This window comes from Arachis hypogaea, chromosome 9 (genome assembly GCF_003086295.3).
Source record: "Arachis hypogaea cultivar Tifrunner chromosome 9, arahy.Tifrunner.gnm2.J5K5, whole genome shotgun sequence".
In the NCBI taxonomy this organism is placed as follows: domain Eukaryota; kingdom Viridiplantae; phylum Streptophyta; class Magnoliopsida; order Fabales; family Fabaceae; genus Arachis; species Arachis hypogaea.
Window position 1 is genome coordinate 119,695,119 of NC_092044.1, and position 20,884 is coordinate 119,716,002.

General features: G+C 35.3%; 1 protein-coding gene across 4 annotated transcripts; it reads left to right on the plus strand.

Annotated features, from left to right (window-relative positions):
- Window positions 1-1,974: 1,974 nt before the first annotated feature.
- Window positions 1,975-20,701, plus strand: LOC112712667 (exocyst complex component SEC8). Of its 4 annotated transcripts, none has more exons than XM_025765588.3 (28): window positions 1,975-2,256; window positions 3,134-3,224; window positions 3,785-3,899; window positions 4,952-5,164; window positions 5,559-5,732; window positions 6,684-6,788; window positions 7,636-7,745; window positions 8,046-8,219; window positions 9,281-9,404; window positions 9,499-9,605; window positions 10,707-11,008; window positions 11,089-11,252; window positions 11,718-11,833; window positions 12,521-12,591; window positions 13,293-13,423; window positions 13,506-13,555; window positions 15,266-15,366; window positions 16,231-16,340; window positions 16,678-16,785; window positions 17,287-17,484; window positions 17,666-17,751; window positions 18,590-18,767; window positions 18,864-18,941; window positions 19,270-19,371; window positions 19,524-19,598; window positions 19,810-19,905; window positions 19,989-20,038; window positions 20,117-20,701. In XM_025765588.3, exons 3-28 carry the CDS (start codon window positions 3,858-3,860, stop codon window positions 20,202-20,204), a joined length of 3,153 nt encoding a protein of 1,050 aa, XP_025621373.1. In that variant the 5' UTR covers window positions 1,975-2,256; window positions 3,134-3,224; window positions 3,785-3,857; the 3' UTR covers window positions 20,205-20,701. The 4 variants fall into 4 exon arrangements, with proteins under 4 accessions (XP_025621373.1, XP_025621375.1, XP_029145129.1 ...); XM_025765590.3 differs by having other exon boundaries at window positions 3,134-3,192; XM_029289296.2 differs by having other exon boundaries at window positions 2,164-2,402; window positions 3,134-3,192.
- Window positions 20,702-20,884: the final 183 nt, after the last annotated feature.

The following is a 20,884-nucleotide window of genomic DNA, read 5'->3' on the forward strand; positions in this document are numbered from 1 at the left end:
CCTGGCTCCCGAGGATGATGAGGAGGTTCATTTGCACGACCCGAAAATTTCGGATGCAGAGGTCATTCAAATTTCCCAAAATCCCAAGGTCCCCTATGGGAATGAGGTCATTAGTGGTGAACTCCCTCCTTCTCCCACTGGCCCCATCGCAGCTGTGCCGATTTCTGGGTATGACCTAATTCCTTCCACCCAAGCTGAAGATACTGTCACAGAAGAGCAGCTTAATCCTTTGTAATTCCGTCTCTAGCAGTTTGAATGGCCCAATGTGTGGTCTTTTATGAACAATTTGTTTGTAATAGCTTGTAGCCTTGAGCACTTTTTTAGTTGAATTTTTTAGACAATTTTAGTTTTCTTTTTTATCAAAAAACCTTTCTTCATTTTGATCATGATTATAGGTTTTCAGTAATTATTTTTTGTCGAGTTAAATCTTAGCCTATATAGCCGTTTAGTTGTAAATCGTGTTTTGACAACTTTCTAATACTGTTTCTTTGCTAAGTTAAATGATGTCGGTGAAGTAGGTTAGTATAGTGATTTTCTTTGTAAGTTTCGACTTCCTGTAATCAAACTTTGTCAAGTTACTTTTTCACTTTATTTTTATTCCGCCTTGATTTTGAGGTTGATCTTACAAATTGTTTACATAACTTCTTATATTAATTTGTACCTCGTCGCTTCAACTTGCCGACCATTATAGGTCGAGTAATGATTTTTGCGGTTTGTCAAGTTTAAATTAATCCATTTTTATAGGAAACTTTTAAGAAAGAAGTGGATTTATCATTGATAAATGAAAAATGTCTTTCCATAAATTGGCTAATAGGATTTTAACTACTCTTAGCCCGTGTTATGGTGCCTTATTAAAATTCCCTTCAGAAAAAATCCTTCTCAGAAAAAAATTATGAAGTCGATAAAATGAGTACACCAGGGAACAAGGTGCGCTACCTAACTGTAGTACTTCTTCAAGTTACACGCGTGCCACGACCTCGAGAGTTCCATCCCTTGTAAGTCGGACACCTTGTACTAACCTTTTCCTAAGACTTCAACAATCTTGTAGGGTCCTTTCCAGTTCGCAGCTAGCTTTTCGTTGCCCGACTTCTGAATCCTGATGTCATTTTGTATCAGTATAAGATCGTTCGTGATAAAGGTTCTTTTGATTACCTTCTGATTGTACTTCAAAGCCATCCTTTGCTTTAGTGCTTCCTCTTTGATCCAAACTTGTTCTCGAACTTTTGGGAGGAGGCCGAACTCTTCCTTTTGTGCTTAGATATTGGCCCTTTATTGTAGAATATAACCCTTGGAGATTCTTTAGCGATCTCTATGGGAATCATGACTCTATTCTGTAAGTAAGTCGGAAAAATGACTTCCTTGTTGTGGAGTGAAGAGTTGTCCGATATGCCCATAAGATTTGAGAAAGCTCGATTGCCATGCTCCTTTTACGTTTTGTAATCGGCGTTTTAACTTGGCCAATATGACTTTGTTTACAGTTTCAGTTTGTCCATTGGTTTGAAGATATTCCACCGATGTAAATTAATGCTAAAAATATTTTTATTATAAAATACCAGCGGCATTTTATGCTATTACTATACTTATATAAAATATTAAAATAATAAAATATTTTCCTATTTCATACTAAAATTACCGGTATGTAAAAAATTTAGCCAGAAAATGCATAATTTTCATAATTTGAAATTCGTTTTGAATATATTGTTCTTTAATGCATGTATTAATTGGATGGATAGGATTTTATTTGTTAAATGATAAATTGCTCTAAATAATGGCTAGAATAGAGAAAGACTTGAAAGTTGAAACATGAAAATAAAAAAGACTTTGGTAGGATATTTATTAAGGTTATTAGTTTTAGCATTAAAAACTTAAAAAAGATCTTCACTAAATATACATTATAATTTATAAATGCGCTAAATATCAATTTCCCCTTTTTTATAAAACAAGATTATATTAAGTGTAAGCAAAATTCAATTCAAATAAAAATGTGTTAATAAACTTTAGATAAAAACAGGTAGAAGCATCACGTCACGCGTTTCACATCTTTCAGGATCATTCTCTCTTTCTCGTCCTCCTCACTAAAACAACAACGACTACGCTCTAACGCGCGCGCGTGTTCGCCTTTTCTCTTTTGTTATTACCAGTCAAATCTATCTTTCCGAACGCTCAGTGACTTCTTCATCACTTTCTCTTCCCCCTTCGTCCTTTTCACGCGCTTCCTCTTCCTTCCTCCGTCGATTCGCCGCCATTTCGCTCCAGGTTCTCCCTCCCTCTCTCTCTCTCTCTCTCTCTCTCTCTCTCTCTCTCTGCTGAATTTAGTGCGCACACAATGAATCTCGATTTGAATCATTTGTAGCTCCTCGAGATCTCTGATTACAGAATGCGTATTTCGAATTTCGTTTACTGTAAGTTCTCGACGGAGTATTCAGCTTTTTGAATTCTCGTAAACGCCTTTTTTTGCTTAGCTAAGTGATGAAGGAACTGTAACAGAGAGGAAGTGGAAGGATATGTGTGGAGAGAGGAATTCGATGGAGTTTTATAGATTTTTTTGCTTCTGTATGAGTGAAATTGCTGAAGAGTTCTAGTGAACTTCGCCTGTGAGAGGAAATCAAGGATCTGGTTCTATTTAGCGGTAGTAGAATGGAGATTATGGTGTTTGTGTGTGTGTGTGTGTGTTAAGTTACCGTATAGTAATGAACAGCGGTAGAAATGATATTTAATTATGCTTTGATTGTTAGGTGCTTTAAGATTTACAAAAATTAAATTCAGTAATCTATTGTTGATCCCTTCTCGTGGTTGTTTCTGATCACTACTTAATTGTTAGAAATTTTTGGATATTGCATTGGAAATAAGTGTAGTTTGTCTTTTGCCGAATGACCAAGAAAATTGTGCTTATGCTTTGTGTGAAACAATCCACGGAGATTGCTCCAGGGCCTCCTCCTAGTGAGGAAAGGTTTGGTGGTTGATGATTGTGGTATTTCCTGACATACGGGGGACATAGGGGGTTTTTAATGTTTAATACTATAGTTCAGTGCCAAACTTAGAACCGTATTTTTCTTTTGTTGAATTCAAAATCATCTACTGTTTTATTTATTTATATATTTCTTTGCTTATTGTTTTGTTTTGCTGATGTCAGGTTATTTGAAGTTCAAATAATAACTCTTGTTTTAGTTGCTACTTGAGCTGGATTTGGAGGTATTGTCATCTGGAAATCATTAGGAATAAGTGTACGTAAGCAAGAAGTTTGGTTTGCTTTGCTGCTTAGACTCAACTGTTCTATGTTCTGAACCAGTATTTAATTATTTTTGGGAGTTTTGAGGTTGATTAGGGGACAATATTCTGAAATAATTTTTTTTGGTAAAACTGAACTTATTGTTGTTCTAACTTATTACAGAAACAATATAATTGATTACTTCTTTACAATTCTTTTTTCAGCTTCATTTTATTATGAGTGAGTAGAATATCGGTTTTATTTACGTTGGAACACTATCTTTTGTTGGCTTTTAAAACCATGTGCTTTGCTTCAGAAATCCTTTTGCAGAAGTAGTTTATGATAGCTATTATATCTTCATTTGATCTTCTTCCTTATTTTCCTTTTTACTTTTCCCCCCTTCTTTTTTTGGTTCCAAATTTTGTGGTTTACACTAAGTTTCATTTCTTGAAGCCTAGTGCACCCATTGAAGCAGATTCTTTTCATTATTTTAGGTGAAATTGGATTATTCACATTATTCATGTTTATCACAGCCAATTAGTTTGAGTGTTCATTACTTGTATTCATCCATTGCAGTTAGAACTGTGGGTTTGTTAGTACAAGGTAATCTTATCTCTTCTATGGTGTGTGGATACATTGAAAGCACAATATGGGACTTTTTGATGACTTGCCTTTGCCTGAAGACAAAGCTGTAAGCTTTCCTTTGTTACTTTCTAGATTTGTATTCAAAATGATTAATCACTGCTTTTCAGAGGGATTCTCTGCAATTGATTTATATTCTAAGGACTTTTGGCCTCACTGCTAGTGCTTGTAGATTACTGGAATAGAAATGGGGAAACTTTGAGCAGTTTGGTGCAGTAACCTATGTTTATGTTCCAGAATAAGGCTCATGCCTTACAAGGGTGGGAGAACAACTTCTGTCCAATGTTATAATTATATCCTCAGTCTATTTCATCCTTGGTTCCAACAGAGTACACTAGTCTGAAGTAGGCCCATATTTGACCCCATTTGGTGCCAAAAGGCTGTTGTAACTGCAAACTGTTCTCATTATAACTTAAAATTGATTTCTTTTTCTTTTTCCTTTTTCGTAAACAAGGACAGAAGGATATTAGAAAAGGCATGGAGGACCAGAAATCCTCAATTTATGGAAGGTTAAGATAGACAAAAAAAAATACATCAACAGGCCAGGCTTTGCAATCTGTCTGCATCTCTGAGAGGAAACCCCTCTATAAAAATCATGAACCGTGAAAGTTTGTACTTGTAGTTAAGAGGTTCTAAACATCTACTCTAAGATGTACTGGTTTTGACACTACAATGCTATATATGATGCAAGTTTAGGATATGCCCGTATAATAATATCATAAGTCTCTGCTGCTTTAAAATAAAGCAGCAGAAAAACCACCAGACGCTGACACTTTTCCCGTTTAATGCTTCAGATTGGCTCTCAAAGTCCTCACCTCTTCATGGTCTTTTCAAACCAACTTAGCTTTGCTCAACAGATAGGATTACTTTTATTTAATGGCCTTCTTTTACCACTATGCAAGTTATAGTAACCAAAGTTGTATGCATCACATGATTGCTATTTTATACTAAAATTATCTTTTACTTCTAGCTAATAATTTGAACTGTAGATTGTTTGCTCCAAAACCTTCATTGATATATCTAGTTTTCTATTGCTCTTTGTCGTGTGTTAATCTCTCTAATTTGTGATAATTTGAGTCTTTCTGCTCTACCGAAATGCAGTATTTGAGACGTGAACTCGCTAAAATAGATGAGAGTTGGACTGTTGCTCGTTTTGATTCACTACCTCATGTTGTTCACATTTTGACGTCAAAAGATCGTGATGCTGCTGCACAATTGTTGAAGGAGCAAAGTGATGTTGTTGAGGAGGTTGTGGATGAAGTAGTACAAACCTATCATAGTGGCTTCAACAAAGCTATCCAAAACTATTCCCAGGTTTCTTAATATTTCATTCTCATGGGTTCTTTTTAAAATTGTTATGTTGACCCGGGAACAATTGGTTCAAACTGCCAGTACTTCACAACTGAAACTTCAGGGAGTTTGATTGTGGGTGTTAATGGAGGTCCACCTTCAGATTATAGTTCCTTAAATTTCCCCTTTACTTTGCATCCCACTTAATGGGAAAATGGTTGATGGTTATTATTGTTTTCGTTGTTCTTATTGTTGTTCAATTTATTGTGCTATAAACTTCCTATTGTAGTTTTGGCAGTTGTTACTTTGTAGAATTCTTAAGAGTTTGCCACTTCCCTCTTGTTTACATAGAGTAACTGAATTAGGATTGGCCTTTCATTATGATTTTCCATTTAACAAATATCTTGTTTATCTTCAGATCTTGAAGCTTTTCAGTGATTCCACTGAGAGTATCTCTGTCTTAAAGGTAGATTTGGCAGAGGCAAAGAAGCACCTTAGTGCGCGCAATAAACAATTGCATCAATTATGGTATCGCTCAGTTACATTGCGACACATAATCTCCTTATTGGATCAAATTGAAGGCATTGCTAAGGTCAATCTTTTATTTCCCAAGTGTTTACTGTTTTTTTATTTCTTGATTCAATTGCATTGCTTTGTTTGTTGCTGATTAAAAGACAGTATCGTGTCAGAACTTACGCTAGCTTCCTCTAAAAGTCTAATTATATTTTCTATGACTTGGAGTCACTTTTTGCCACTTTAACAGTTTGGGATAGAATAAACAGTATGCAAAATTGCATTTGCAGTTTCATATCCAGTGTGCTACATCTGTACATGTGTAGAACTTTTGTAGTAGTTTTAGCTGTGAAGCACATAATGACCTCAAAATTCATTGAAGCTATAGAACTAGACTTATATACAGAGACATTATAACTCGTGAAAGCTCACTGTGCTTGGAATGGCGATGAAATTAGGCTAATGCTAACAATTATCTTCCTGTGAATCAATGCTATTGTGGATTTTCATTCTTAGCATAGTGATACCAATGCACTACTATAGATATTTGATCAACCATGGTCTATTGCTGCATCAAGGAGCTTCTAGACTAGAATTCTCCAGTATTGAAGCACCAAAAATTTATGTTGGGATTTTTTTTCTTATATTGATATAAAGATAGTTTATAATCAATAGAATTCAAATATACTTAGTATGACTCAATGGATCACTTTTTTTTATAAGTATTTTTTATGGATTCTACTCTCCCGCCAATCCAATGAGATATGATATGCTACAAGTGAATATTTACGACAAGAAGTGAGTCCCAATTTTAGGATGACCGACCCCGTAAATCCAGTTCATATAATGTCTTTCTCAGGTGCTAGAGGAAATGCATCTCAAGGTTGCATTTTTCTGCTTGCATGTATACATTTGTGCATGCTTCCTGATTTCTTTTAAACTTTTTGTTTTAATTGCTTTCTTTTCTGTTATCTGTTTAAACTTCTCTATCTTTCATGGAGGATTTTGAGTCTGAAGATCTAAGTTGCAGGTTCCAGCACGTATAGAGGAGCTCATTGCTGAGAAGCAATTTTATGCTGCAGTTCAATTGCAAGTGCAGTCTATGCTGATGCTTGAGAGAGAAGGTCTCCAAACTGTAGGATTTCAACTCACTCACATTTTATCCTATTTTCTTCTTATTTTGAGTAGGAACCTGCTATTTTTCATTAATAGTTCCCCACCTTGGTTCTGCACTTCACTTGGTATTTTAGTTAAAAGGAGCAAGTGATTTGTACAGATAAAAGGGCAAACATACTAAAAGCAGGTGATACGATATCCATCATATCAGAAAATCTATAAAGAAACAAAGAACAGATGTGGCTAAACAAATACAACAAAGCTGTTGCATCTGTCTGCTTGTTAGATATTAATATTGCCTCAAGAAGACTAAGAATGTGAGAAAGTCCTGTGTGTCATAGAGAGCTATAATTGTTATTCTATCCTCTATTATATGGAAAGGCAAAGGGATGCCTCTGAAAATGCCAATCATTTAGTTGGTTATATCATTATTCTACATTTCATTGAGATTATTGCTGGTTGATCTTTTAATTATTTAATTTTAAATATTTTACTTCTAACTTCAGATGCTTAATAGGTATAGGTCAATTGAAGTTCATTATTTTCAAGCATATCATCAAACCTATGCATAATGTCTTATCAAGAGTGTGTAATGAAATCCATGTAGCTTACCCCATCTAGCATAACAAAGCTTGGCGGCTGCTGTTTAAGATTTATGTTAACTTTGGCTTGAGTAGAAAACTACAAATGGTATAAGAACCAAAACTGGACATCTGAAAAAAAAAAAAAGTCAACCTTCCTGTTGCCTTCCCTTTTTTATTTTCTCATGGCTCTCATGGCTCATATCTTTGCAGTTACTCGATCATTATTTATAGTTTCTTCATTTTTTTGGTCATAATTATTTCATTATTTGACATGTGGCCCAGGTTGGTGCACTTCAAGATGTCCGCTCAGAATTAACAAAGTTACGTGGAGCCCTCTTTTATAAGATCTTGGAGGATTTGCATGCACATCTATACAACAAGGGCGAATATAGGTATAATTTTTTTTTTCCATTATGATCTGTAACTTTGAACATCATGCTAAGCTATTGGGGTTTATACTTCTGAAATGCTTTTTTAGTTGTTCTATTTTGTGCATATATACTTCCAATGCTTTTTTCCCTTTTACTACTATTTTTTCAACTGTTTCCATGTATCATTTGTTTGGAAACATTTGGATTTCATGGAGGTTGTTTATGGAATTTACAACAAATATGTAATCTGTCCTCATTCTTGAGTTTTAAGTTGTGATTTATTCAACTTATGAAGTTATGTTTGAACTGCTCTTTCTGCAGTGCTGCTGGCTCAACTATGCTAGAAAATGATGATGAAGTACCAACCACCACAGCCGTTGCACTCACTGCACATAATTCACAACCACTATCTCGAAGAACAAGGTTACTGAAAGGTGACACTCAGACTGCTCTCCAGGTTGATGGATCATATAAGCCCGGATCTGTGGATGGGGGGTAATACTGGCCAAATGGATCACTATCTCTATCTTCTTGTTCTGTACTGTATAAACTATGTTAATGAATTCTTGTTGACACTTCATACAGTTCCTTATTGTTCATTTCATTCTTGATGATTAGGACCTGATTGCCTTTGCAGTAGGTAGACTAATTAGTTCTGGGAAATTGCTTTGTCTTATGTTCGTCAAGAATTGAAAAGGTTTTCGAGTTCTCTTGTGAATAACTAAGGAAACTGGTTTCTTCAGTATATGATGTGAATATGTGTTAGTTTGATGTTCTTGCTAAAAATTGTTATGTAGAAGTTTAGTTCTTAGCAATTTTTACAAGACAGTTACATTACTTTTCAGCTCTTTCCTGCTTTGACTTCATTGATTTTGATGTACTAGAATGTTGCATAGTTATAATGTATTGTTTTCAATGATGGCTACAATAGCATTAATTAAGTAATTGCTATATTGTGGTGGGAACTAGTCTTCGGTCCAAACTCTATTTTATTAAACCTCTTTTGTGACATCTTTAGGGGTTTTCCCTTTTGTTGCAAAGCACATGGTCTGTTTAGAGGTATTGTTTTACTGAATATGTTAAAAGTTTGGAAGGGTCTACTTCAATGATAGATTTTACTCTTGTTTATTACCATGCTTTTAGAGATGATTACTTGTCCTAGTTTTTGCATGCTTCATCTTTTAAAATCTCAATAAACTTTTTCTTTCTTTCTTTATAGGATTCCTCCAATGTAATGATTGACAACTTTATTTTCATATTTGCATGCATGATCTGCTGTCTACTTTCTTCTTTCTTCTTCTTCATCATCATAATCATCCTTTTTTTCCTTTTTGTTTTCTTGTGTTAGGGTTATAATCTTTTGTGATGCTGATTCTGGCATGGCTGATGTATTCCTGATTCTTCTTTCTTTCTTTTTTTTATTAATTTTTTAAAAACAAATTTTATGTTCCTTTTGAGAGGAGACCATTTGATTTTGGAGTCCTTATATGCTGGTCTTTGCATTTGTTTTATACACATGAATGTTGCTTTACTTGTATATACAATTTGCATTTCAGTTTTGATGGCCATGATGGGGAAGGCACTTTGGAGTCCAATGGTAGTGATGTACCAAAGGATGCTACAATTGCTCTACATGAAATGCCAACATGGCTTTCCAATTCAACTCCTGATGAGTTTCTTGTATGAACCACTTATTTTTATTGACTATAATCCTTCTTGATTTAATGGTGATCTGTAATCTTTGGAGCTAAACTTTTGACTTTCTTGTGCATAGGAAACAATCAGAAAGAGTGATGCTCCACTTCATGTCAAGTATCTTCAAACCCTGGTTGAGTGCCTTTGCATGCTTGGCAAAGTTGCAGCAGCTGGTGCTGTGATATGGTTTGTTATCTACATAACATTTTATTCTTATTGCTTTTTGTGGAATAACTCTGATATCTTTGGTGGGCGACGGCCATCCTTAGATCACTTCCTCTTGGCAAGTTTTGTTGGGCTTATGAGAAAGCAGGAGGGAAAATCTTTGTAGCAACTATATGTGACACCTTTTTTTATCCCTCTGGGTTTGTTCTTGTTAATATGTTTTCTTTTTGTTAATTGATTCTATTTGTCTCAGCAAGTTTTTGATTTATCTAAAAGAAACAAGAACAATTCTGATTGAAGGATATTGTAACAAGGTATTGAGAGTAAGAAAGAAACAATTAAACATTAACTAAAGGGCATTTGGGCTGGAACAAATTTACACACCTTTATAGCTTTTCAGGAAAGATGTTGTAATGGGATAGAATTAGGCAGACATCTAGATTGTGTAAGGCACATGGCTTAAGGCATGTTGAGAACATAATGAATAATCACACTTCAGATATCATGTTACTTAACAGCTGTTAGTCTGTTACTTAAGGTGAAACCTAGCATTCTAGGCATTTTTAAAGCAGCAACAAAAACAGAGAAAACTTCTTGTAAAACTTTATGCATCCTAAAGTTAATCCTTCTTCAAGGAAAGCTTCTTCGACCAGTTAATTAGTGACTATTGAAAAATTTGAGTGTTATTGTCATAACATGCCACTGAAACGAATCAGGATGTGAATTTTAATATTTTCCCCTTCTTTTCTGCTACTATAATATTTTTGTGGATTTTTTTTATTTTTTTTATTTTTTGGAGGGGGGGGGGGGTAGGGGGGTGGGTTTAGAAAATGCGAGTGTCTTACTTCATTGTATCATTATTAGGGTCTCGCATACTAGTGCCTTTCACTTGTTAAGGATACTGCAGATGGAAAAATTTTGATACAAATGCAAATTAAATGTTAATGTTTTAAGTTTTTTTTTATACATTTAACGCATTGGAAAAACCAATTCTTTCTTCTTCACACTCTTAACCACTTCCCTTAGGACACCCTTTAGCTAGTTCCGTATTGTTGTTGTTGTTGTTATTATTATTGCCGGGTAATATGGTGTATATAACCTTTATCTATTTTATCATGTCAGCCAAAGATTGCGACCAACAATTCATGAAGTTATTATGTCCAAGATAAAAGCTCATGCAGAGCTTTTGAATTCATCTGCATCTAGTCAAGACTCCCGAGTTGGCACAGGAGGCCTACACTTTATAAAAGGTCAACTAGAAAGCTATCAGATGCCAAAAAAGAAGCGAAAGAATGGAATATTTGTCAATGGGACTCTCTTGGCTGTGAGCCCTGTATCACCTCTTATGGTTCCTGGCGGTAAAGCTCAGGTTGCTGCAAAGGAGCTTCTTGATTCAATTTTGGATGCTGTTGTTCGAATATTTGGTGAGACACAAGTATTTCACGCATTCTCTATCTAGGTTGTGTTCAAAAGCAAATTTGTATTCTCATATGTGACTCTTCAGAGAACCATGTTATTGTTGGGGAGCTTTTGGAAGCTAAAGCCAGTCATCATGTTGAAATCAACACTCCAAAATCAATGTCAGTTGATGTAAATTGGAACCCTGAGTCTGAAGCATCTCAAGTCACTGGAGGTTACAGTATAGGTTTCTCCCTGACTGTGTTACAGGTAGTCTATATGCATGGGCATTTAACTGCTAGATATTTGATTTAAAAAAGATGAGGAAATGTTTACGGATATGTTGCTGCTAATAGAATTTAGTACACTTCTAATTTCTCTGTACTTGCTAAGTTATCATAGAATATGTGGATCAACATACATGTTTGTCGTTGTCAAGATACCACTAAGAAACTTTACATGCTTGTGGGGATTTGGTGTAACATTTTCCCCCCACTTTCTCTTCCTCTCGCACTCTTTTGCTTTTCCCTCATTAAGGATGGTTTTGCTGTTGACTGTAGTGAGAGTGATATAACATGCTGTCAAACACCTTAATTTATGCTCCAATTCAAGGAAACTGTATGAAACTAACCTGTCTTATGAACATAAAGTATCCTACATTATTCTTGAATGTGCATGTTGGATGTAGTCCTTTTTATTGTTTCCTTTGACTATAGTTCTTCACTTTTTTAACAGAGTGAATGCCAACAACTTTTATGTGAAATTCTGCGGGCCACTCCTGAAGCTGCTTCTGCTGATGCTGCTGTACAAACAGCTAGACTTGCAAGTAAAGCCCCCTCAAAAGACAAGAGGCAAGTGCCTTAATTTCTATTGCTATTTTAATTGATGATAACTGCTCAATCTTTTTTTATGTGTTAATATCTCCTCTATTTGAAGCTGTTACTAATTTAAATATTGTGTAGGGGTCCTTTTGCTTCATCAAATTCCAAAAGCTAAGAATAACAATCCATTAAGAAGCTGACATAAGAATTATTCCATTTGGATCCACTGTTAATGTTCTAATTTAGGATTATATGGTTTTTTACTCAAATAAGCTCTGCTTGTTGGTAAATAGTAGTTAATAGTGTAATTGTTGTTTCTTTTAAGAAGAATGATATTAGATAGATAAGTAGAGCCTTCGGTGAGAAACAATCCATCATTGGGCTGTCTCGCCCTGGTTATATTATGTTGGTGGTTATTACATTGGCAAGCACAGAATGCTATATGATGCAATTTGAATCAATTTGTGTCTCACGGCCCAAATAATAAGTTATCTTTTGTGTGCTTTCTATCTTATAAATCAATCTACATTTACCTTCTGTTGACAAAGAAACGATTCGAGAGAAGAAGGAATTTGATCCTTCCCAAATGTGGGAACTCTTGGGCATCACATGTGCGCCTTTAGCATTAGAGAGAGTGAATGTAATCTGCTGTAATAATATTTGCATTCTGATGCTAAATTTTTGCTGTTAATGATTACTATCTCTTAATGATTGCAGGGATAAATCAGAAGATGGTCTTACTTTTGCTTTTCGCTTTACAGATGCTACAATATCTGTTCCTAACCAGGGTATGCTGAATTCTATTAGAGGAGTAAAGTATACTTTGTAATAACAAGTTAAGGAATTTTGCTGCCGTAGGTTTACATTGCTAGTAAGATATGTTATGAGATTTGGATTGCATACTGAAGTGTAGCAATGGCTTCTCAAAAGAATATGTTTAGTTGGATTTAGTCATTTATGCATGTCCAATATTTTTAGCTTTGCTAAACTGATACTTGTGCAGACTCTATCCTCACAAACCTCTCAAAGACTACGGATTTGGATAACTCCTTGGTCCCACTATTAACATCTTTTGAACACTTCCAGATCAATCTATGTTGGATCTTAACACCTTGGTCCCACTGTAATCTGTCTATGCATTAAGCACAGTATATGAAATGACAAGTGCTTATAATAGGAACATTTGCCCTCTTTCGCCTTTTCTACAAATCCAGATTGTTCCTTTGTCAGTTAATTAAGAAACTCTCTTATTAGTATGCTTGAAACCAGAACCATATCTGTGATAACTTTTTATTTATATATCATTTATAGAAGATTTTGTAATATCATTTATTTTTTACTCCACTTGCAGTTTGTGCTCTAATGATGAGTCATTGTCTTTCTTCTGAAGATAGTTTATACCAGTGTTGTTATTTTTTTCCCTCTATATCATTTGCTTGTTTATGCTTTCTCATTTCCAATATTTATGTTTGATTACATTAATATTTAGGAGCTGATCTTATTCGCCAAGGATGGAACAGGAAGGGTCCCAATGTGCTGCAAGAGGGTTATGGTTCTGCAGCAGTTTTGCCTGAAGAAGGCATATATTTGGCAGCTGCCATATACCGACCTGTGCATCAGGTGTTGTGTACTGGATTACCACACTTTCTCCTGCCTCGTGTAAACTGGCTTTATGGCTTTCCTGACCTGATTCTTTATGCAGTTCACAGATAAAGTTGCTTCTATGTTGCCAACAAAGTATTCCCAACTTGGGTGAGCTCAGAACCATCTCACTGTTTCTTGTCATATATTTGTCTCAGAAACCACTCTGTCTATGCCTCTTTCTTATCTCCCCCCCCCCCCCTTCTCTTCTTTTTCCCTTCAAATTAAGTGTGCTATATTATTATTTCTTTTTACGTGCTGTAATGAATGGCAATGTGCTTATTCATTTTACTTTGTTCTAAATCAGTATTGTGGAACATTGTTGGGTTTTGTGTGGATAGTTGGTGCTCAAATGTTGAGCACATAATGCTCTGCTTATTTTTTTTTTTTTTTCGTGAGCAGAATAATTGGCCCTTTCTCAACATAAATTTTGAGTGAAATCATTTGTAAAAATGATTTTTAAGTGTTAAAGAGAGTGGATACAAGGCAAAAACGTTATGTTAGACAATCTATTGTGTGGTCTGGTTTTCAGCTTTTCTGTTAAACTAGCCAGACAAGGCTGGTTTTCTGAACTATAAGAGTATATTCCTAGTTCAATGGGAACACAGTAGAGTGCTTGATCTTTGCCAGCTGTTAAAACCAACAGTAACTTCCTTGGAGTAGTTTGAATATTGTAACTCTAGCTTGCTCAACAAGCTATCTCATCTCCCAAATTTCTCTGGTGTAACTGCCTCTCATCATATAACATAGTCATTCCCACTCTACATCTCTGTCTGTCTATCTGTCTGCTTTCCTGTCTCTCTCTGGCTGTGGGCGCGTGCATCATTGTCACAGAGCCAGTTTGGTTTATTAATTTTTCAAACTATATATCCATTATATTGTTCATTTTACCATTATGTATAGTGAACATAATTAAGTGACAATCTCTCTACTACGGTTAGATATAAAATAGCAATAATATGATTTCTAGTTGGTTGCAACTGTCTATTCTTGCTCACGATCGGATCCATGCATACAGAGTTACAATCAACAATTAAGCCTTGTGTCTATGAAAAACAGGAACCAACAATGTGGTTGATAAGACTATTAGGGTCCCACTACTATATGAGTTAGTTACCATTTGAAAGAGTTAGCTAAGAGTAGTTAGTTGTAATTGATCTGTTACATGTTTAGTAGATGCAAGGGGGTATAGTCATTTGAGTAATTGTGAGTCTTGAGAGAGTTGAGAGGTCTCTTGAAATATCCTCTCTATTGGTGTAAACTCATCATGAAACATTACTTTTAAAGGGGTCACAAATCTTCTCTTCCTTAATGATTCTGTAGAACTTTTGAATTGTTATTTGTTAAAGCAGAGAAAGTATAGGCCTCAACATACACGGAGGTATTTGGTTAGGGTATTGAATTGCATCGCTAGTTACATGTTCAATGCATCATTAGCATCTTTCTCTTCCTTTCCTTTGCTTAAATTTTGTGATCCAATAGAAATCTTCAGAGGCATTAGAGCATATTAAATAGGGGAAAATGCAATTTACCTCCCTGAAGGTATTTTGGAAGAAAAGGTAGCAAAAGGCCCAGGTTGTTGAATTGCCCCTTTTGAAAGTTTTAAGAGAATTGTTTTGGGGGTTTTGTGGGTTGGGGGTGGCAGGTGGGGTTTACAATTGCATTTCTATACTAAATATCCATTTAGAAATGAATTCTGGTTATTTCTACTGTCTTATTGACTACTGGTTCCTAGCAAATTCCAAAATGTATTTCCAAGCCCAAAAGTTGTTGCTTTCATAATGAATTAGTCTGTGATGCTGTCATCTTTGTGAATTTCAGGAATGATGGATTACTAGCTTTTGTGGAGAACTTCGTGAAGGACCACTTTTTACCCACCATGTTTGTAGACTACCGAAAAGGAGTACAGCAGGCCATTTCAAGCAAGTCTTCTAAACCATTCTCCCTGTTTCTTTCTAAAGCTCTTATTTTAGAACCCCTGCTGGCCCAGTAGATTTTTTTTTTTTATTTGTGTGTATCATGACATTTATGTTGAAACATCTGAATTGTCATATGTCAATTATACATTAAAAAGTTTATTTGGTAGCCATGGGAATTCTGTGATATAGTTTAATCAAGTTGGGATTTACTAACTAAAGGACAGACTTGAACAATTTCAAAGTTACCAACTAATGTTCTGGGTATCAGGTTCTCAGGACTTGATTGTTAGTAAGAGTATACTTTACATTTAGCTCAGTCTAAAAGATTCAAAAACAAGAAGCATGCAACTATATTAGAGTGGTTGGTAATCTAGCGTTCAAACTCCCTTCTTAGGAGGGTTAAGTTTAGGTGCTTCTGTTCTCCCGTTGAACAGTTACACTTCATCAACAGTGTTTTCTTTTCTTTTTTTTTTTTTGGTAGGGAGGATCTCTTATCATCGTGTCATCTTATTTGATTCTTCTCTAAGTCTTAATGATACTCTTCTTTTATCAGGGGAAAAAATGTTATTTTACCCAAAAAAGTTCTCTTATCCTTCAAGTTGCAAATGTCTGCCACATACTTGCTGTGTATTTGATGTTTGAATAGCAAAACTTACAATATAAAATTTAAAAGAAGCTGAAGAAGTTGCCTAAAGCATGTTATGATAGCGTATCTTGTTGAGGCCTGTGGTGCACTGAACACTTTTGACATGCTTTCTATATTAAAGATGGAATATGAATATTGATTGGTTCATGGATTAGTTATAGTCCTAAGAGGCCCTTATTATAAGCTTGTTTTAGTATTTGATCTAAGGTTTATATTTTTAGGTCCAGCTGCTTTTCGTCCAAGGGCACATTTGGCTGCTTATACACCATCAATTGAGAAGGGTCGACCTGTATTACAAGGACTATTGGCTATAGATCACTTAACAAAGGAGGTAAGTTTTAACTAAATATTCTTAATATGGTAAGAAAGGTTTTAATTTCTACGTTTTTTCCTGTCAAATAACATCATTATGAGTATGACAAGATAGGACAAATGGGATTTGGAGCTTGAACATTATTATTTTATTTTTTAGGGTACAAAGAAAGGGGGTTTTGAACCCAGGGTACAAGGGAAGGGGGAACTCTATCCTAATCATCTACCCCATTTAGGCTAATCCCAGTTGGCTAGCTTGAACATTATTTGATGATTATCCTTGATATTTAATTTCATCTGTGGTTTGAGAATGCAGATATGCTCCCTTATAATTTACTGGATCTAATTTGCTGCAGGTGCTTGGCTGGGCACAAGCAATGCCCAAATTTGCTAGTGATCTTGTGAAGTATGTGGAAACTTTTCTGGAGAGGACTTATGAAAGATGCCGGGCTTCATACATGGAGGTACTTTTATCCCTCCTTTGGGACAAACTTTCAGCAAAGTGAAAAGAGAAATATACCACGCAGGAAATACATCATTCAAGTAGAATTTATACAGAAACAGGAACAAAGCATAAGTTTTAGGGGATCAAAAGACAGTTATGACCTATTGGCTGAACAGTACTGAGAATCAAAAGACAGTTATGGCCTATTGGTCACAAGTTTGCTCACTATAATTCATTTACTATCAGTACAAATATACTCTTTAATGATCGGAAGGGATGTTTTTGTGAGTGGATGTCATGGGAGATTAAAACCATTTAGTGCTTACACAGTTACACTAATGGTTTCAACTCTTGAATTGAGTTGGTCTTGAGATTGTTAGTTGTGGAGCTTTATATGTGCATGCTCCTTACCACTTACAGAGTTAGAAGAGAGCTCCTTAACAAATCTATAAATGTTAGTTTTTCCATAGTGGCATTCTGATGTACTATTTTCTAATATTTAAGTCAAATTGTATTTCAGGCTGTTCTTGAGAAGCAGAGTTATATGCTTATTGGGAGGCATGATATTGAAAAATTGATGAGGCTAGACCCCTCAAGTGCATATTTACCAAATGTACTTGATCAATCTAACATGCAAAGTAATTCCTCTGACGCTGAAACAATTGAGGCTGAATTAGAACTAAGTGAACAACTGCTGCGTTTGTGTCCCATTAAGCAGGTTTGTGACTTCGTTTATGCTAATAAGTTACTTTTCTTATTGAAATAATTTTTTTTCCTTCTTGATTTTTGGTATTTATTTTACCGACTTGGAAGGAACAGATTTTCATGTTTTACATTTTTGCTAAAAGTTGTTCTCGTTATTACGCATTGCCAGTTACGTTGTTGTAGTTTTGCTTCAGGAAAACCTAATTCATGATGGAAACAAGCTTATTTTGTTAGCATCTCTTAGTGACTCGTTGGAGTATGTTGCAGACTCAATTGAAAGGTGAGTTTCTTTAACTGCTGCATATACTGCATATAAACCAAGAATATATGCAAGACTATTAAGATTGTCATTGAGATCGAACAATTACATAATTATATTAGTTTGGGCACTTGCAATGATTCCACCTGGAAACAACTTCGTTTTTTGGATATTGTAGTGGAGCTCTGAGTAAAATTGCAATCTTTTTAGAATCCATGATGCAGCCTATTATACCCAGACCATCATTCTGGGTAAAGCAGGAAACCGGTATAGAGTTGCCCAACTAGTAGTAAAAAAACCTTGGATTTTTTGCTTACAACTCCAGAGTCCATATCTTCTGTTGTGTGTAGCTCGGTCTGCAATACTCGCACAAATCTGCTTGCTAAGAGTCTGTGATCTGTGATACTGGCCTGTGTGCAACTCTGGGTTGGTTCGGTTTCTGCATGGCCCATGTGAACTTTGTCCAAAAAGATGCCTAAGTGGTTAGAAAGCCTATCCTAGTCATATCATTAAGTGATAGACACATTCCCTGAACACCTGGCATAGGATATCTGGTGTGTGAACTTTGTAGATGTGGCCAAATGTGTCGGTGACCCAATATCAATGATGATACCTGATACCATCTCAAGATTGTGGACCTAACTAGAACACCTCAAGTTTGCAGTCAATTGCAGACCTAAGTACACTTTCAAACCCACCACAAAGGTGGAGGAATGCCCATGTGTTATAGATTATCTTAGCCATATAAGCAATATGTTATAGGGCTTGACTTATTGATTCCTAAATGAAAGAAATTATATCCTTCTTTTCAATCATAGGGCAGTATTTTTGTGGTGCATAAATTTTGTGCAATTTGCAGGCTTGGACAGGCAACTCAAAGCTCAAATCATGTTGAAGGAAACTATCATCATGCTCGTTCAGACAGTGCACCTCCAAGGACTCTTGCATCATTTGCTCAAGATTATAGGAAATTGGCTGTTGATTGTCTAAAGGTTTTACGTGTAGAGATGCAATTAACAACAGTATTTCACATACAGGTTTGTCACCAGCATTATTGTTTGTCTATATCTGTGGAAGAAATAACACTGATAGTTAATTGCTCCATTTATTCTGAGTATCACAATTTTGGGCAGGATATGGGATCTAAAACTTACTTGGATGACCAAGATGCTGAAGAGCCAGATGACTTCATCATTGCGCTCACTTCACTGGTGCACCTTTTATCTTTGCATAATGTGATTGTGAATATTCTTAGTTTTATCTGGAATGGATCAAGAAAAAACATTGCAGGAGTAACTAAATATCGTAATAACTTGTAACACCAACTTACTAAACCAGCTAATCCAAAATTCTAAAATATTTTTGTAATTATTTAAAATGTTATAATCAATCTCAAACTTTGAAACCTAAAAAGAGAGTAACTGAAACATAATGGTGAACTTTTATGAGGTTTGCTATTCCTGTTTAATGATTCCAAAGATGTAGCATGTGCTTATGCTAGGCAAACTGTTTATCTTTACTTTTTTGTGGGACCTCCAGATTACTGAGAGAGATGAAGAAATAGCTCCTTTTGTCTCAAATGCAAAACGGAGTTACATATTTGGAGGAATTTGTTTTGTTGCAGCACATAAATTTATTCAGGTATGCATATATAGTTTCCTACATTTTTCACCTTTACTGTAGAGGAACACTCCACTTTTTTTTTAATGTTTGAGGATGTATCTTCAGTCTAAACATTTGTTTTATTTCTTTTCATTTCACTGCTAATGATAGGATAAACTTATTATTTATAGGCTTTGGGGGATATGGATTCTATTAATCTTTTTGGAGTTCAGCAGATATGTCGAAATTCCATTGCATTGGAACAGGTAATTAATGTTTTTTCTTACTATTCGCCTTAAAGTCTGAGACATTGGAAAAAATAAAAATTAAAAGTCGTCTGTTGGAACTGTACTGACACATAAATCAATCAGAATTAGTGGTACAAAGATGAAATTGGAAATACATGGGGATTTAAAAAGAACAAAACTCCCACGCTGAAATTTGACTGCCATAGTGACAATAATGGTCATTTTGCAGGCGCTAGCAGCAATTCCATCCATAGATAGTGAAGCAGTCCAACAGAGGTTGGATAGAGTCCGCACCTACTATGAACTATTAAACATGCCATTTGAGGCAAGCAAACTGAACCGATGGCTTCATATTGATTTTAATTTTTAGCAGGTCATCTTATCTTGCTATTCCTATTTCTGACACAGGCCTTGCTTTCATTCATTACGGAACATGTACACTTGTTTAGTGCTTCTCAGTAAGTTGATTGAAAAACTGCTTATTATCCCCATTTTCTTGGAATCATTGAATTTCTATTAACATTAAATTTCTGCAGGTATGCCAAACTTCTTAAGGTTCAGGTCCCTGGAAGGGAGATTCCTCCTGACGGTCGAGATCGAATATCTGAATTGTTATCACTTTAGTGTGGTAGTGTGTTCATTCATTTGTTGATATTCCATAGTTTGTTTTGATACGGTGGGCAGCTAGCAGCACATAGTTTCTGAATGTTGTTTCTGAAAACAATGGTGATGGAACAACCCCGTTGTAGATGTCCAGTTTTTGGTGAAGTTAGAACTGGGTGGGCCCCTAGTTTAAATATAGTTACGGTTCTGCCCTCGATGATAGCGGTCATTTTCCCTCTGATTTGTATGTAATTAATTGATCATGTTATATGTCCATTTTTGGGTGCTGTTTTTCTTTTCGGTTGAGTTGGGAATTCATTTCATTTCAGGCCAATATCAAGAACCTGAAAATCGAGTGTATATTATTTTTCATGCCAAAGATCCTGTATTTTCCTTCTATAATTGTGTTGCCTATTTTAGTTAAACTGAAATTTTGTCGAGAGGCAGAAGACTGTATTATAATTTATAACTGTTGTCCGGAAAAAAAAATAAAAAAGAATATACTACATTATAGCTGATATTCTTGCTATTATTATACGATCTGGATGTTGAACACTTGAACTTCCACTAAATCTTATAAGAAATTAATTTTTAACTACCTGATGTTGCCTTTTTTTTTTGCCTAAAGATTTAATCTAAATTGCTGAAATGCGTCGATAGAAATTCGACACTCGACTGGTGCTTGACACCGAGTCTATGAC